At 50.7% G+C, this 18,880-nt stretch overlaps 1 protein-coding gene across 2 annotated transcripts in view; it reads left to right on the top strand.

Moving 5' to 3' along the window:
- LOC140429062 (coiled-coil domain-containing protein 152-like) overlaps nt 1-18,880 on the top strand; it is a 215,387-nt gene that overhangs the window by 86,693 nt on the left and 109,814 nt on the right. For both annotated transcript variants that reach the window (XM_072515599.1, XM_072515600.1), the window contains exon 3: nt 17,763-17,868. In XM_072515599.1, the coding sequence (XP_072371700.1) occupies nt 17,763-17,868 (106 nt within the window). The remainder of the gene's footprint in view (nt 1-17,762; nt 17,869-18,880) is intronic.

Here is an 18,880-nt window from a genome sequence, read left to right as displayed (position 1 = left end):
TAGATCTAGAATGCCACAAGGATTTAGTTCAGTAATTTATTGACAGTTCTCGAGATGGGACCTTGAAGACGTTTAACCTCAATCTGTCTGGCGGAGTAGTCAACAATTATGAGGAATGCCTTCCCCTTGCAGGGAAATTCCCTCACCCAGAGAGTGGTGAATCTGTGGAATTCACGTTTATTGCCAGCGCTCCTGCTATTTCCTCCCTTGCCTCATTAATAAAAGTACCTCTCGGAACGGAGCACAGAGCTGCCATCAATTCTGTACAAAGAAATGATACTAAAAACTTCCACTCCTGGAGTGATGTGTTGGGTGTTCTGGATCACATACAGGTCACCAACACTTGAAGTAGTGCAACACTATTTTATTAAAAGGTTAACTATTTAAACATGCTTGAACTGTGGGTAAATACGATACCAGCTTTAACTAAAGACCTTTGCCTTGTCCTAACCAGTCGATGCACTCAGCACATGGTGAATGTCTGTGTTGCAGGCTGTGAGCTCTGTGCTCCTAGCTAGCTGCTACTCGAATGAGTGGGAACTCTGATGTCCCCTGTCTTTATAGTGCGTGTGCTCTCACTGGTGATTGGCTGCAGTGTTGTGTATGCTGATTGGTCCCACTGTGTGTCCATCAGTGTGTGTCTGCACCATTATTTACTGGTGTATATTATGACATCCCCCCTTTTATATAAAAAAATGTGCCTGCGTGACAATAAATAGTGTGTGGTGAATGTTCCTAACTATGTGTGCGCGAAATATTTACAGGACTATGTACATAAAACTAAGCTATTTACATGGGAAGGTGCCTGATGCAGAAAAAAACAGTGTGTCACACAAATAACGAGATGAACACTATATACAAACCACTTGAATGATTAAACGGAAGAACAGAACAGACCAGAGAGTCCATTAGTGCAAAGTTCACAAATTAAGTCTCTGAGGTGGGCGACGAATTCTGGTTGACCGCCTCAAGGGTGGGTCAGGAGCCACCGGCTGAGGAGCGGGCTGGACTGCGTCAGAGTGAGGAGCATGCAGAGTAACCCGAATCTCTGCATAGTCCAGGTCGGGACAACAGTGGCACTGGCGGAGGATCACGTAGTGAGCGCGGAACGAGACGAAGGGCATGCCGATTATGGCACAGAATGGAACCATCCGGTAGACGAACCAGGAACGAGCGGGGAGCCACCTCCTGAAGAACCACAGCAGTTGGAGACCAGCCACCATCCGGAAGATGGATGCGGACATTGTCATCTGGAGCCAGAGCAGGGAGATCAGCTGCACGGCCGTCATGAACCGCCTTGTGCTGTGCACGAGACAGTTGCATTCGTTGAAGGACCGGAACGTGGTCGAGGTTTGGGACGTGAATGGACGGCACCGTCGTCCTCAGAGTGCGACCCATGAGCAGCTGGGCTGGCGACAGGCTAGTGGACAGTGGGGCCGAGCGATAGGCCAGCAGGGCGAGGTAAAAGTCGGATCCCGCATCGGCAGCCTTGCATAGGAGCCGTTTGACTATGTGGACGCCCTTCTCCGCTTTGCCATTGGATTGGGGGTACAGGGGACTGGATGTCACATGCACAAAGTTGGACCTCCTGGCAAAGTTGGACCATTCCTGGCTTGCGAAGCAGGGGCCATTGTCTGACATCACAGTGAGTGGGATGCCGTGTCGAGCAAAGGTGTCCTTACAGGCACGGGTGACTGCAGACGATGTGATGTCGTGCAAACGTACCACCTCCGGGTAGTTCGAAAAATAGTCTACAATCAGAACATAGTCCCTGCCCAGCGCGTGGAACAGGTCAATGCCGACCTTGGACCAAGGGGGCATGACCAACTCACGGGGCTGTAGGGTCTCACGTGGTTGGGCCGGCTGGTACCGCTGACAGGTGGGGCAGTTGAACACTGTGTTGGCGATGTCGTCATTGATGCCGGGCCAGTACACTGCCTCTCGGGCCCGTCGGCGTCACTTCTCCACACCAAGATGGCCCTCGTGTAGCTGTTCCAAGACAAGCTGGCGCATGCTGAGTGGGATAACAATGTGGTCCAGCTTCAGGAGGACACCATCGACTACCGCCAGATCGTCTCTGATGTCGTAGAACTGCGGGCATTGGCCCTTGAGCCACCCGTCTGTTAGGTGGCGTATGACACGCTGTAGCAGGGGGTCAGCCGCAGTCTCGCGTCGAATTTGGATGAGGCGTTCATCTGTGGTCGGTAGATTGGAGGCCACGAAGGCCACATGGGCGTCAACCTGGCAGACGAATCCCGCTGGGTCACACAGGGTGTTGACTGCCCTGGACAGAGCGTCGGCTATGATCAGGTCTTTGCCCGGGGTGTATACGAGCTGAAAGTCGTATCGACGGAGTTTGAGCAGAATGCGCTGGAGGCGAGGCGTCATGTCGCTCAAGTCTTTTTGTATTATATTGACCAGTGGGCGATGGTCGGTTTCGACGGTGAATTGGGGAAGGCCGTACACATAATCATGAAACTTGAAGACACAGGTCAACAGGCCCGAGCACTCCTTTTCTATCTGCACGTAGCGCTGTTCCGTGGGGGTCATGGCACGCGATGCATATGCAACGGGGGTCCATGATGAGGCCTCATCGCGTTGCAAGAGCACTGCCCCAATGCCAGATTGGCTGGCATCGGTCGAAATTTTTGTCTCTTGCACTGGATCAAAAAAGGCCTATATCGGGGCGGTGGTAAGTTTGGTCTTAAGTTCTCTCCATTCACACTCGTGGGCAGGAAGCCATTGGAAGTCTGTCGTCTTCCTGACAAGGTTCCTGAGAGCTGTGGTATGAGAGGCGAGGTTAGGGATGAACTTCCCTAGGAAGTTGACCATGCCCAGAAATCAAAGGACCGCCTTCTTGTCCTCTGGCTTTTTCATGGCTGTGATGGCAGCCACCTTGTCTGCATCCGGCCGCACACCCAACTGGGAGATGTGGTCCCCGAGGAACTTGAGTTCCGTCTGGCCGAAGGAGCATTTGGCTCTGTTGAGGCGTAGGCCCTGCACCCGTATGCGTTTGAACACGCGCTGGAGGCGACTGATATGCTCCTGTGGGGTGATGGACCAAATAATTATGTTGTCAACATAGACGCGAACACCTTCAATGCCTTCCATCATTTGTTCCATGATCCTGTGGAATACTTCTGACGCCGATATGATCTCAAACGGCATCCTGTTGTAACAATATCTGCCAAAAGGGGTATTAAAGTACAGTTTCCTGCTGGATCTGTCTAGTTGAATTTGCCAGAATCCTTTCGAGGCGTCAAGTTTGGTGAAGAGCTTAGCCCGAGCCATCTCGCATGTGAGCTCTTCCCGCTTGGGGATAGGGTAATGCTCCCTCATTATGTTGCGATTCAGATCCTTTGGATCAATGCAGATTCTCAGCTCGCCGGAAGGCTTCTTTTCACACACCATGGAACTGACCCAGTCGGTTGGTTCCGTAACTCTGGAGATCACTCCTTGGTCTTGGAGGTCCTGCAGCTGCTGCTTGAGGCGGTCCTTAAGGGGTGCTGGGACTCTGCGAGGTGCATGCACCACAGGCGTGGCGTTCTGTTTGAGTATGATCTTGTAAGTATATGGGAGCGTGCCCGTGCCTTCAAAGACATCGCGGTGCTGGTCGATGATGGCATAGAGTTGCGCCCTGAAGTCAGCATCCTGGAAGACAGACGTGCCATCAGGAGAGAGAGAGTGAACTCTTTGAACGAAGTTTAGCAATTTGCACGCCTGTGCGCCAAGCAGGGAGTCCTTCGAGGAGCCCACGATCTCGAAAGGAATGATGGCTTTTCGTGACTTGTGCGTCACTTTGAGTTGGCATGAGCCGGTAGCAGGAATGATGTTGCCATTGTAGTCCAATAGCTGGCAGGCCGATGGGAGAATGGTTGGTTTGACATGAAGGCTTTGGAAAGCAGACCACGCCATGAGATTGGTGGAGGCACCAGTGTCCAGGCGGAATCGTATTTGGGACTGGTTGACCGTCAGGGTGGCACACCACTCATCGTCTGGATCGATGCTGTATACCGACAGTGGCTGGTGTCTTTGCTTCGGGGACAGCCTGTTTTTCGTTACGACACCGACTCAAAAAGATGCCTTCGGGTCCTCGGTGTCACTGCTGTGTGGGAGGTCCGCATCGGACTCGGTGACCGTGTGTTGAATTGCCCGAACATTCCTGCGAGGCTGGGTGAAGCGATATGAATTGGCAGGCTGAGCTGCTCGACAGCAGGCAGCATAGTGGCCAAGTCTTCCACATCGTAGGCATTGTCGAGATTTTGCAGGGCATTGCCGCTTTAAATGGGCGGAGCCACAGTTGCCGCACGTCGTGACGTCAGCACGTTTGCTGCGCCACCGCGCATGCGCGGTGCGGTCCTGCGTGGTGCGCGCCTGCGCATTACGTTCCTCCATGTCGACATCCCCTCGTTTGGTGCGTACAAGCGCGGGAGTCTGGGAAAAGTTTGCAAAATGGCCGCCCTCATCCAGGTTGAGGCCCTGGAGGTGTTCAATCACTTGGACCCGTTCCGCCTCGTGGGGACCTTGCCGCGCTGTTTCAGCCACTTTTATATGGGAGTACCGACTGGTGGCATTTTCATGCAGGACACAGGTCTCGATGGCGGTCGCTAGGGTGAGTTGCTTTACTTTGAGGAGCTGCTGACGTAGGGGGTCTGACTGAACACCGAAAACGATCTGGTCGCGTATCATGGAGTCGGAGGTGGGCCCGTAGCTGCAAGACTGCGCAAGGATGCGGAGGTGCGTGAGAAAGGATTGGAAAGGTTCGTCCTTACCCTGCTAATGCTGCTGGAACACGTAGCGTTCAAAACTTTCATTCACCTCTACGCTGCAGTCAAATTTGAGAACCGTCCTGAACTTCGTCTTGTCTTCGTCATCTGCAAAGGTGAGAGAATTGAAAATATGGATGGCATGGTCCCCGGCCGTGGAGAGGAGCAGAGCGATCTTTCTGGTGTCCGAGGCACCCTCCCTGTCCGTGGCTTCGAGGAAGAGCTGGAAGCGCTGTTTGAAAATCTTCCAGTTGGCCCCGGGGTTACCGGCGATGCGGAGTGGCGGCGGCGGGCTGATGTTGTCCATGTCGCAGAATGACGGAATGCTGGCGGAAGGCAGATCACTTGCAGGTAGGTCTAAGAAGTGCTAGTATGCAACCACACCTGGTATCATGATGTGTTGGGTGTTCTGGATCACATACAGGTCACCAACACTTGAAGTAGTGCAACACTATTTTATTAAAAGGTTAACTATTTAAATATGCTTGAACTGTGGGTAAATATGATACCAGCTTTAACTAAAGACCTTTGCCTTGTCTTAACCTGTCGATGCACTCAGCACATGGTGAATGTCTGTGTTGCAGGCTGTGAGCTCTGTGCTCCTAGCTAGCTGCTACTAGAATGAGCGGGAACTCTGATGCCCCCTGTCTTTATAGTGCGTGTGCTCTCACTGGTGATTGGCTGCGGTGTTGTGTATGTTGATTGGTCCCACTCTGTGTCCATCAGTGTGTGTCTGCACCATGATATACTGGTGTATATTATGACAGGCTGGACGCATGTAAACCAAATTTCCGATCCTGGTGTTACATCAGTGGTTTGGCTGTGTAACAGCAGGAAAGCGATGGATCAAAGTGTACCAATACGCAGCAGACGTGGCTGCATTTGCCCCTCTTGCTCCTAACTGTGCGGGCTGCATAGGAAGTGGCTATTGGCGCAGGCTACACCCAGGAAGCCACAAACAATTCTCCGCAAATAATTTCCAGTCCCAAATACCCTTAGGCATAACATTTACCTTTGCTGACCTTGTGTTAACTCATACTTGCTATTCTGAGATTTCTCAAAGTAATTTCCAGGCATCCAGTTTATTACGGTGCAGTGAAATTAAAAAACTGAACGTCTGGGCCAGAATCAGATTATCTTTGATGAACAGAACAAAACAATTGCATCAATTCCTGCTATGTTACAGAGAAGCAGTAGTGCAGCATTTCTGGTAAATGTGTCATGGTGATGTATACTTTGCTCTGTAATTGGGTAGTGCTTTTGTTCACTCTGTCCGAATTCTGGGAAAACAGTGGAAACTAATTCGATCCAATTTTCTATAATCTTCGTTTTGATATAGATCTATAAAGATTCATGCACCAATTTCATGTGATGATTGAAATATAACTCTGGAGATGAGTTGTAAATATGTGTACAACACAATTAACCAAAGCCCCAGCTCCCTGACTGGCGAACTGAATTCCTGATGACTTGGGTCATAAATAAGCAGATATTCTAAAGGTCGGAAAACATGATTTCCAAAGATAAGCAAGTGTTTGAAGTGTTGAACCATCCCTGTGCAGTTGGTCGCCAAGGTGCGTGATCTTTTTCCCCTTTACATACACATTGCAAACCATCCAGCCCGGCATGGGACAATCTGCCAAGGAAAACCGCAACACCACCCATATTATTTGGATTGCTGGTTCCATTTGGAGAGATGCAGACAGTTAAAGGTAAGTGGCTTTGTGTGGCGCCAGACATACTTTCTGCTGGCTGCAAAGGCTGAAAGATTAATTAGCAGCTATTCCAGTAGGCGTACTGTATTAGGCAAATACTGGCTCGCAACACACAACCGGAAGCCAAGTTTGAAAATAGAAAACGGGCCTCTTAAGCCTGCTCCACCATTCAATAATTCCATAGTTGACCTGACTCCAGATTCTGTCGAGCCCAGTAGCTTTGACTCCTTGGTGAGTCCGGAATCTAGTGTTATGGGTCCGGGTTTAGAAAACTCCAAAGTATATCATGGAGTTCACCAGACCTACAACCGTTTATTGATTTAGAACATAGAACATAGAACATTACAGCGCGGTACAGGCCCTTCGGCCCTCGATGTTGCGCCGACCTGTGAAACCACTCTAAAGCCCATCTACACTATTCCCTTATCGTCCATATGTCTATCCAATGACCATTTGAATACCCTTAGTGTTGGCGAGTCCACTACTGTTGCAGGCAGGGCATTCCACACCCTTACTACTCTCTGAGTAAAGAACCTACCTCTGACATCTGTCTTACAACTATCTCTCCTCAATTTAAAGCTATGTCTCCTCGTGCTAGACATCACCATCCGAGGAAGAAGGCTCTCACTGTCCACCCTATCCAATCCTCTGATCATCTTGTATGCCTCAATTAAGTCACCTCTTAACCTTCTTCTCTCTAACAAAAACAGCCTCAAATCCCTCAGCCTTTCCTCATAAGATCTTCCCTCCATAACAGGCAACATTCTGGTAAATCTCCTCTGCACCCTTTCCAATGCTTCCACATCCTTCCTATAATGCGGCAACCAGAATTGCACGCAATACTCCAAATGCGGCCGCACCAGAGTTTTGTACAGCTGCAACATGACCTCATGGCTCCGAAGCTCAATCCCTCTACCAATAAAAGCTAACACACCGTACGCCTTCTTAACAACCCTCTTAACCTGGGTGGCAACTTTCAGGGATCTATGTACATGGACACCGAGATCTCTCTGCTCATCCACACTGCCAAGAATCTTACCATTAGCTCAGTACTCAGTCTTCCTGTTATTCCTTCCAAAATGAATCACCTCACACTTTTCTGCATTAAACTCCATTTGCCACCTCTCAGCCCAGCGCTGCAGCTTATCTATGTCCCTCTGTAACTTGTAGCATCCTTCCGCACTGTCCGCAACTCCACCGACTTTAGTGTCATCTGCAAATTTACTCACCCATCCGTCTACGCTCTCCTCCAGGTCATTTATAAAAATGACAAACAGCAGTGGCCCCAAAAAGATCCTTGAACACCACTAGTAACTGGACTCCAGTCTGAACATTTCCCATCAACCACCACCCTTTGTCTTCTTCCAACTAGCCAATTTCTGATCCAAACTGCTAAATCACCCTGAATCCCATGCCTCCGTATTTTCTGTCGTAGCCTGTCGTGGAGAACCTTATCAAACGCTTTACTGAAATCCATATACACCACATCAACTGCTTTACCCTCATCCACCTATTTGGTCACCTTCTCAAAGAACTCAATAAGGTTTGTGAGGCACGACCTACCCTTCACAAAACCGTGTTGACTATGTCTAATCAAATTATTCCTTTCCAGATGATTGTACACCCTATCTCTTATAAACCTTTCCAAGATTTTGCCCACAACAGAAGTAAGGCTCACTGGTCTGTAGTTACCGGGGTTGCTCTACTCCCCTTCTTGAACAAGGGGACAACATTTGCTCTCCTCCAGTCTTCTGGCACTATTCCTGTAGACAAAGATGACTTAAAGATCAAAGCCAAAGGCTCAGCTTTCCACGCACATCTCCCTTAAACTTTCCCCTCTCACCTTGAAATCGTGACCCCTTGTAATTGACGTCCCCACTCTTGGAAAAAGCTTGTTGCTATCCACCCTGTCCATACCTCTCATAATTTTGTAGACCTCAATCAGGCCCCCCCTCAACCTCTGTCTTTCCAACATAAACAATCCTAATCTACTCAACCTTTCTTCATAGCTAGCACCCTCCATCCCAGGCAACATCCTGATGAACTTCCTCTGCACCCTCTCTAAAGCATCCACATCCTTCTGGTAATGTGGCAACCAGAACTGCACGCAGTATTCCAAATGTGGCCTAACCAAAGTCCTATACAACTGTAACATGACCTGCCGACTCTTGTACTCAATACCCCGTCCGATGAAGGCAAGCATGCTGTATGCCTTCTTGACCACTCTATCGACCTGCGTTGCCACCTTCAGGGTACAATGGACCTGAACTCCCAGATCTCTCTGTACATCAATTTTTCCCAGGACTCTTCCATTGACCATATAGTCCGCTCTTGAATTAGATCTTCCAAAATGCATCACCTCGCATTTGCCTGGATTGAACTCCATCTGCCATTTCTCTGCCCAACTCTCCAATCTATCTATATTTTGCTGTATTCTCTGACAGTCCTCATTGCTATCTGCAACTCCACCAATCTTAGTATCGTCTGCAAACTTGCTAATCAGACCACCTTTACCTTCATCCAGATCATTTATGTATATCACAAACAACAGTGGTCCGAGCACGGATCCCTGTGGAACACCACTGGTCACCTTTCTCCATTTTGAGACACTCCCTTCCATCACTACTCTCTGTCTTCTGTTGCCCAGCCAGTTCTTTATCCACCTAGCTAGTACACCCTGAACCACATACAAATTCACTTTTTCCATTAACCTGCCATGGGAAACTTTATCAAATGCCTTACTGAAGTCCATGTATATGACATCTACAGCCCTTCCCTCATCAATTAACTTTGTCACTTCCTCAAATAATTCTATTAGGTTTGTAAGACATGACCTTCCCTTCACAAAACCATGCTGCCTATCACTGAAAGTCTATTTTCTTCCAAATGTGAATAGATCCTATCCCTCAGTATCTTCTCCAACAGTTTGCCTACCACTGGCGTCAAGCTCACAGGTCTATAATTCCCTGGATTATCCTTGCTACCCTTCTTAAACAGAGGGACAACATTAGCAATTCTCCAGTCCTCCGGGACCTCACCCATGCTCAAGGATGCTGCAAAGATATCTGTTAAGGCCCCAGCTATTTCGGCCCTCGCTTCCCTCAGTAATCTGGGATAGATCCCATCCGGACCTGGGGACTTGTCCACCTTAAAAACTTTTAGAATACCCAAAACTTCCCCCTTCCTTCTGCCGACTTGACCTAGAGTATTTAAACATCCATCCCTAGCCTCAACATCCGTCATGTCCCTCTCCTTGGTGAATACCGATGCAAAGTACTCATTAAGAATCTCACCCATTTCCTCTGACTCCACGCATAAATTCCCTCTTTTGTCTTTGAGTGGGCCAATCCTTTCTCTAGTTACCCTCTTGCTCCTTATATACGAAGAAAAGGCTTTGGGATTTTCCTTAACTCTGTTAGCCAAAGATATTTCATGACCCCTTTTAGCCCTCTTTATTGCGCGTTTGAGATTTGTCCTACTTTCCCGATATTCCTCCAAAGCTTCATCAGTTTTAAGTTGCCTAGAACATATGTATGCTTCCTTTTTCATCTTAGTTAGTCTCACAATTCCACCCGTGATCCATGGTTCCCGAATCTTGCCATTTCTTTCCCTCATTTTCACAGGGACATGTCTGTCCTGCACTCTAATCAACCTTTCCTTAAAAGACTCCCACATTTCAAATGTGGATTTACCCTTAAAGAGCTGCTTCCAATCCACATTCCCTAGCTCCTGCCGAATTTTGTTATACTTGGCCTTTCCCCAATTTAGCACTCTTCCTTTAGGACCACTCTCGTCTTTGTCCATTAGTATTCTAAAACTTACGGAATTGTGATCGCTGTTCCCAAAGTAATCATCGACTGAAACTTCAACCACCTGGCCGGGATCATTCCCCAATACCAGGTCCAGTATGGCCCCTTCCCGAGTTTGACTATTTACATCCTGCTCTAAAAAACTCTCCTGGATGCTCCTTACAAATTCTGCTCCATCTACGCCTCCAACACTAAATCAGTCCCATTCAATGTTGGAGAAGTTAAAATCTCCCATCACGACCACCCTATTGTTCCTACATTTTTCTATAATCTGTCTATATATTTGTACCTCTACTTCACGCTCGCTTTTGGGAGGCCTGTAGTAAAGTCCCAACAATGTTACTGCACCCTTCCTATTTCTTAGCTCTACCCATATTGCCTCAGTGCTCGAAACCTCCATCGTGCCCTCCTTAATCACAGCTGTGATATCATCTCTGACCAGTAAGCAACTTCTCCACCCCTTTTACCTCCCTCTCTATCCCCCCTGAAGCATCTATACGCTGGGATATTTAGTTGCCAGTCTTGCCCTGGCCTCAACCAAGTCTCCGCAAAACCAATAACACCACATTCCCAGGTACTAATCCAAGCCCTAAGTTCATCTGCCTTTCCTGTTACACGTCTCGCATTAAAATAAATGCACCTCAGACCACCTGTCCCTTTGTGTTCATCATCTCTTCCCTGTCTACTCTTCCCTTTAGTCACATTGAGTTTATTATCTAGTACCTTACTGGCTTTAGTTGCTGTCGCTTTACTGACCTCTAACTTCCTAATCTGGTTCCCATCCCCCTGCCACATTAGTTTAAAACCTCCCCAACAGTGTTAGCAAAAGGACATTGGTTCCAGTCCTGCCCAGGTGTAGACCGTCCAATTTGTAATGGTCCCACCGTCCCCAGAACCGGGTCGTGGTGGCCTGCTGCGTCCTGCACAATATCGCGCAGCAGAGGAGCAATGTGCTGGAAGAGGAGGAGGAACGCCAGTCCACATCCGATGAGGAGGATGTGGGGGAGCGCGAGGGTGGGCAGGACATGGAGCCCAGGTAGGCACGGGAGGCCGCACGGTGTATGCGCCAGGGCCAACGCGCATGGGAATCTCTGATCGCCTCCAGGTTCACCGACTGAGGCTGGGGGGGGGGGGGGGGGGAATAAACTGTCCAGGGCCATGGATACCGCATCCCACCGCCACATCCCTCCCCCGCTACACCCCGTCCATCCACCCTCCTGCAACTCCCTCCGTGATCCATACCTGCCGCACTACAGGGTGCCGGCCCTGGGTTGGCAGTAACAGCGGGTCTGGTCCATGGGATGGAGGATGACGACAATCCGCTCTGTGATGGGCTCTTGTGCTCATCAGGAATGGAGGTGGCCTGCTGTGATTCCTGCCCTGTCACCTGGGTCCCCATTGGCGGCCGTCTACTGTGGCAACTGAGCCTGGCTAGGCCCGGCTGCTGTGCGGGTGCCCCAGGTGGTGTGGTGGCGACCTGTTCTTCCCGCTGCCCACCAGGGACAGGAGTGGGGGAGAGTCCGCGGTACAGCGGTGTTCTGGCACCTCCCATGCGGGAGTCATTGGCACCGGCCCCATCACCACCTCCTCCCTCAGTGTGCCCGACGGCCCCCAGGCTACTGCATGGGACCGGGGTGCGAGCGGAGCTATCCCCTGAGGCTCCCCCGCCACCTCGCGCTAATGGTCCTGGAGGCCATTTCCAGTCCTGGGCTGCATGCTCGCGCCATGGAGCACAGGAAATGGACCACCGCCGCCTGAGACTGCGCCACCTCCCTCTGTGTCACATCAGCCACATAGGCCAGCGCCTGGGCAATGCCGCCAACGTTCCCAGACATCGCCTGCTGTGACGGCCATGCTCAGAAGCACCGCTGTGGTGTCCAAGGACAGGGTTGCCGCCTCACAGGCAGCCAAGTGCCTGCACAGAATGTCCCAGGCCTTAGACATGCTGATCCATAGTCAAAACTATCACCCCCCCCCCCCCCCAATGCTTCCACCGCGGACGCCACCGTGTGGTGTTGGCCTGGGTGGCACGCATTGTCGGCACCACCTCCTACTCCTACACGCGGTTGGACTCCTCCACCTGCGCCTGCAGGTGCTGAATGCTCGCCGACAACCCCTCATGTAGTCCCTGGCTCTGTGACTGCCCCTCTACAATCAATGGAATGCATGTTCCAGAAGCCCGAAACCCATCTGGACGGCAGCTAGTCCCTGGGGCCCTCCGACTGTCCGCCCCCTCGGGTGTTCTTACCTCCACCTGCTGTACCGGATTAGCTGTGTGGTGCTCACCAGAGAGTGCCCCAGGAGCCTCTTCACCAACGTGCCCAACCGAGGTGAGTGTCTCTGGGATGAGGGAGGGTGTTGGAGACGCTGTGACGGGAAGTCAGTGTCAGCCCCGAACCCGAGCTCTGGGGTGCCCAGAGCCTCGGGTCGAGAGCTGCTCTCTGAGCTGCTTTCGTCGTCAGTGCTTGGCTCACGGTGTGGGGGGGTCTCTGGGGCTCCAGCTGTGGAACTAGCTGGGGGCGGGGCCGCCAGATGGACCCGCCCCATCCCCAGCAGGTCCCACAAGACAAGTCGCAAGATTAGATTGTGGACCGGGGTGATGGGGGGGTGGCGGAGTGGGGGTGGTGTGGGGTGAGGGTGAGGCTGGGGGCGAGGGTGGAGGTGACTGGGAGTAGTGAGGGTGAAGGTGGCGTGGAGTAAGGGTGGGGGCGAGGCTGGTGTGGGGTGAGGGTGGAAGTGAGTGGGAGTAGTGAGGGTGAGGGTGGTGTGGGGTGAGGAAGGGGGTGAGGATGAGGGTGGAGGTGAGTGGGAGTAGTGAGGGTGAGGGTGGTGTGGGGTGAGGAAGGGGGTGAGGGTGAGGGTGGAGGTGCGGGGGTGGTGAGGATGGTGTGGGGTGAGGGTGAGTGTGGTGTGAGGGTGGTGAGGGGGTGGTGAGAATGAGGGTGGTGTGGGGATGAGGGTGAGGGTAGAGGTGAGTGGGAGTAGTGAGGGTGAGGGGGTGGTGAGGGTGAGGGTGGGGATGAGGGTGAGGGTTGAGTTGAGTGGGAGTAGTGAGGGTGAGGGGGGTGTGAGGGGGTGGTGAGGGTGAGGGTGGTGTGGGGTGAGGGTGGGGATGGGGGGAGGGTGGGGATGAGGGGGAGGGTGGAGGTGAGTGGGAGTAGTGGGGGTGAGGGTGGGGATGAGGGTGAGGGTGGGGATGAGGGTGAGGGGGTGGTGAGGATGGTGTGGGGTGAGGGTGAGTGTGGTGTGGGGTGAGGGTGGGGATGAGGGGGAGGGTGGGGATGAGGGGGAGGGTGGGGATGAGGGGGAGGGTGGAGGTGAGTGGGAGTAGTGGGGGTGAGGGTGGGGATGAGGGTGAGGGGGTGGTGAGGATGGTGTGGGGATGATGTGGGGAGGTGGTGTTGATACACGTGTCTTGGGGAACCGCCACTCAGCAGGGTCTCCCTTTCTCGCCTGCGGCCGATCTCCACCCCGGTGACCTCCCCGCCGGTGACCTCCCCGCCGCCAGCCACGTCCAGTGCCCTCTGCTCATCCACAGTGAGAGGCTGCAGGCCCGCCGGTGCCCCTCCGGTTATCGGAGACCCTCTGGGGCGGGGGAGGGGGAAATGGAAAATGACAATTCCATGAATGAATTTTTTAAAAGCTCCATAATGTTTCCTGTAATTTCTTTTCTAATCAACATTTTGGAAAGGTCCCGGTGGATTGGAAACACGCTAATGTGACTCCCCTGTTCAAAAAGGGAGAGAAGCAGAAAGTAGGAAACGGTAGATCGATTAGCTTGACCCCTGTGGTGGGGAAGTTGCTGGAATCAATCATTGAGGGGGAGATGACTGAACATTTGGAAAGACAAAGTTCAATCCACCATTGTCTGCATGATCTCATGAAGGGTAAGTCATGCTTGACAAACTTGCTCGAGTTCTTTGAGGACGTAACCAGCGAGGTGGATAATGGGGAACCTGTGGATGTGGTATATCTAGTCTCCCAGAAGGCGTTTGACAAGGTGCTGCATAAAAAATTGATCCAGAAGGTGAGATCACAGGAGATTGGGGTGGAGTACTGGACTGGATTGAGGATTGGCTGACTGACAGAAAGTACAGGGTCGGGATGAATGGGTCCTCCTCTGGCTGGTGAACTGTAACTAGCGGGTGCCACAGGGGTCAGTCCTCGGACCTCAACTGTTCACAATCTATATAAATGATCTGCAAACAGGAACAGAGTGTAACACGGAATAATTTGCAGCTGATACTAAAATAGGTGGGAAAGCAGGCAGTGAAGAGGAGATAAGGGCCGGGATTCTCCCGCAACCTGCGGGGCAGGCCGTACCGGCGCCAAAGAGTGGCGTGAACCACTCCGGCATGGGCCGCCGGAAGGTACGGAATCCTCCGCCGGCTGGCGCGAGTTGGCACAGGCGCAGGAGCGCCAGCGTGTTCTGGCGCATGCGCAGGGGGTTTCTTCCCCGCACCGACCATCGCGGAGCCTTACACAGGCCGGTGCAGGGCGAAACAGTGCCCCCACGACACAGGCCCGTCCGCAGATCGGTGGGCCCCGATCGCGGGCCAGGCCACCGTGGGGTCCCCCCAGGGCCAGATCCCCCCGCGGCCCCCCCCCCCCCCCCCGAGGACACTGCAGGCCGCCCTCAAAGCCACGCCGGCGGGACAGGCCGAAAACGGGCGGCCGCTCGGCCCATCGGGGCCAGGAGAATCGCCGGGGGGGGCCATTGCCAACGCCCCTGACCGGCGCGACGTGATCCCCGCCCAGAAACCGGAGGCGGAGAATTCGGCAGCCGGCGGGGCGGGATTCACCACGCCCCCTCACCCCCAGCGGGGGGTCGGAGAATCCCGCCACAGGACTTTACAGACAGATATAGACAGGCTAGGATATTGGGCCAAAGTTTGGCAGGTGGAGTTCAATGTAGATAATTGTAAGGTTATCAATTTTGGCTGATAAAATAGAAAGGCAAATTGATTTGATTTATTTGATTTGATTTGAATTATTATTGTCACATGTATCAGTACACAGTGAAAGTATTGTTTCTTGCGTGCTGTACAAACAATGCATACCGTACATAGGGAAGGAAGGAGAGACTGCAGAATATAATGTTACAGTTATAGCAAGGTGTAGAGAAAAGGTCAACTTAATACGAGGTCGGTCCATTCAAAAGTCTGATGGCAGTCGGCAAGAAGCTGTTCTTGAGTCGGTTGGTACATAAACTCAAACTTTGGTATCTTTTTCCTGACGGAAGAAGGTGGAAGAGAGCGTGGGGTCCTCAATCATGCTAGTTGCCTTTCCGTGGCAGCGGGAATTATAGATAGAGTCGATGGATGGGAGGCTGGTTTGCGTGATGGACTGGGCTACATTGTCGACCTTTTGTAGTTTCCTGCGGTCTTGGGCAGAGCAGGAACCGTACCAAGCTGTGATATAACCAGAAAGAATGCTTTCAATGGTAAAAGTTGGTGAGAGTCGTAGCTGACATACCAAATTTCCTTAGTCTTCTGAGAAAGTAGAGTCGTTGGTAAATAGAAAGTAGGTTCAAGATGTGTCTGGGCAGAGGTATCTGGGTTTCTTTGTTCATGAATCACAGAAAGTCGGTTTGCAGGTACAGCCTGTAATTAAAAAGCAAATGGAATGTTAGCGTTTATTGCGAAAGGACTGGAGTATAAAAGTAGAGAAGTGTTGTTGCAATTGTACAGGGTGTTGGTGAGACCACATCTGGAGTATTGTGTCCAGTTTTGGTCTCCTTATCTGGGGAAGGATGTGGTGGCATTGGAGGCAGTTCAGAGGAGGGTCATCAGATTGATTCCGGGGATGAAAGGGGTGACGTACGAGGAGAGACTGAACAATTTGGGCTCATACTCGCTGGAGTTTAGAAGGATGAGAGGGGATCTGATCGAGGTGTATCAAATACTGAATGGTATCGATAAAGTAAACGTAGGCCAAATGTTCCGTCCTGTGGGGTAATCACAAATGAGAGGTCTCTTAGAAAACAGTGGCAGGATCAGACAGTCAGATTGATGAAGGGGAAATCCTGTTTGACAAATCTGTTGGAATGCTTCAAGGATGTAACTAGTCGAATTGATGAGGGGGAGTCAGTGGATGTGGTGTATTTGGACTTTCAGAAGACTTTTGACAAAGTCCCACATATAAGATTAGCGTGTAAAATTAAAGCGCATGGGATTGGGGGAAGTGTATTGAGATGGATAGAAAACTGGTTGGCAGACAAGAAACAAAGAGTAGGAATTAACGGGTCTTTTTCCAATTGGCAGGCAGTGACTAGTAGAGTACCGCAGGGATTGGTGCTGGGACCCCAGCTATTCACAATACATATTAATGATTTAGATGAGGAAACAAAATGCAATAACTGTAAATTTGCAAATGACACCACGTTGGGTGGGAGGGTGAGCTGTGAGGAGGATGCAGAGATCCTTCAGTGTGATTTGGACAAGCTGAGTGAGTGCACAAATGGATGGCAGATGCAGTATAATTTGGATAAATGTGAGGTTATCCGCTTCGGTAGCAAAAACAAGAAGGCAGATTATTATCTGAATGGCCATAAATTAGGCGAGTGGAATGTACAACGAGACCTGGGTGTCCTTGTGCACCAGTCGCTGAAGGTAAACATGCAGGTGCAGCAGACGGTAAAAAAGGCAACTGGGATGTTGGCCTTCATTGCGAGAGGTTTCGAGTACAGGAGCTGGGATGTGTTGCTGCAATTGTACAGGGCCTTGGTGAGGCCACACCTGGAATATTTTGCGCAGTTTGGGTCTCCTTATCTAAGGAAGGAGGTTCTTGCTCTCGAGGGAGAGCAGCGAAGGTTTACCAGACTGATTCCTGGGATGGTGGGACTGACGTATGAGGAGAAATTGAATCGGTTAGGATCGTTTCCGCTGGAGTTCAGATGAATGAGGGGGGGTTCTCATAGAAACCTATAAAATTCTAACAGGACTGGACAGGGTAGATGCAGGAAGGATGTTCCCGATGGTGGGTGTGTCCAGAACCAGGGGTCACAGTCTGAGGATACGGGCGAGACCATTTAGAACAGAGTTGAGGAGAAACTACTTCTCGCGGACGGTGGTGAATCAGTGGAACTCGCTGCCCCATAGTGCGGTGGAATCTGAGCCATTCAATGGCTTCAAGAAGGGGATAGATATATTTCTGATTTATAAAACAGGCTGAAGATATATGGGCAACAGGTGGGAGGTGGATTTGAGACCAGGAAGAGATCAGCCATGATCTGATTGAATGGCGGAGCGGGCTCGAAGGGCTGGATTGCCGACTGCTGCTCCTAGTTCGTAAGTTCGGTTAATTACATTTATATAGCGCCATAAAGACAAATTTAGCCCTCAGAATGTCATAATACAAAGTGTTAAGAGCAATTTTTATACAAAAGACTGATCTTCACCAGTCTGCTATTAGTAATTAGGATGTGCAATTTTATGCTGGAGTTACTTTAAGTATATCTTTACATCCTGCAGAAAATAGCCGAAACACAGGGGAAAAACAATCTCCTGGAGATTCAGCTGGAGGAAGCAAATCGTTTGGTCAAGCTAACCCAGACTAAGGAAAACTGCATGAAAGAAGGTAATTAGAGTTGGGCTTATTTGTTCGCAGCCTTCCCTTGAATTTTGCCTTGCGATCTCGTAAATGTGTTGGAGTAATTGAGCAATTTGTTTCATGATATTTATAATACACCATCCAAAACAGCTGATGAGAGATTCATAAGCTGGGAGTTTTGCAGCTCTGACAGCAGAAGTATGTGAGATATCGGCGACGACAACAAGTCACTGAGGTGAACTACAAGTTCACAATAGAAAAGAACAGAATGTTGTCTGAATGAAGTGTTTGAGTTACACTCTTTGGGGATTAATTTGGATAGCCCTGAAAATAGGTCGAGGGATCACGACACATGATTAAACCACGTCAGTCGAATGGAATGAGGCAGCCTGGTGTCTTAGATTTGGATTTATTGTCACGTGTACCGAGGTACAGTGAAAAGTATTGTTCTGCGTACAGTCCAGACAGACCATTCCAGACATGAAAAACACAGGACATACGATGGATACACAATATAACTACATAAGCACTGGCATCGGATGAAGCATACAGGGTGTAGTGTTAATGAGGTCAGTCCATAAGAGGGTCATTTAGGAGTCTGGTAACAGTGGGGAAGAAGCTGTTTTTGAGTCTGTTTGTGTGTGTTCTCAGACTTCTGTATCTCCTGCCCGATGGAAGAAGTTGGAAGAGTGAGTAAGCCGGGTGGGAGGGGTCTTTGATTATACTGCCCGCGTTCCCCAGGCAGCGGGAGGTGTAGATGGAGTCAATGGATGGGAGGCAGGTTCGGGTGATGGACTGGGCGGTGTTCACGACTCTCTGAAGTTTCTTGCGGTCCTGGGCCGAGCAGTTGCCATACCAGGCTGTGATGCAGCCCGATAGGATGCTTTCGATGGTGCATCTGTAAAAGTTGGTAAGAGTCAATGTGGACATGCCGAATTTCCTTTGTTTCCTGAGGTAGTATAGGCGCTGTTGTGCTTTCTTCGTCATAGCGTCGACGTGAACAGCCGGAAGATTTTGTCATTTTTTCTGAAGAATCCGC

The sequence above is a fragment of the Scyliorhinus torazame genome, chromosome 9 (genome assembly GCF_047496885.1).
Source record: "Scyliorhinus torazame isolate Kashiwa2021f chromosome 9, sScyTor2.1, whole genome shotgun sequence".
NCBI lineage: Eukaryota > Metazoa > Chordata > Chondrichthyes > Carcharhiniformes > Scyliorhinidae > Scyliorhinus > Scyliorhinus torazame.
This window is presented reverse-complemented; position numbering and strand designations above follow the sequence as displayed.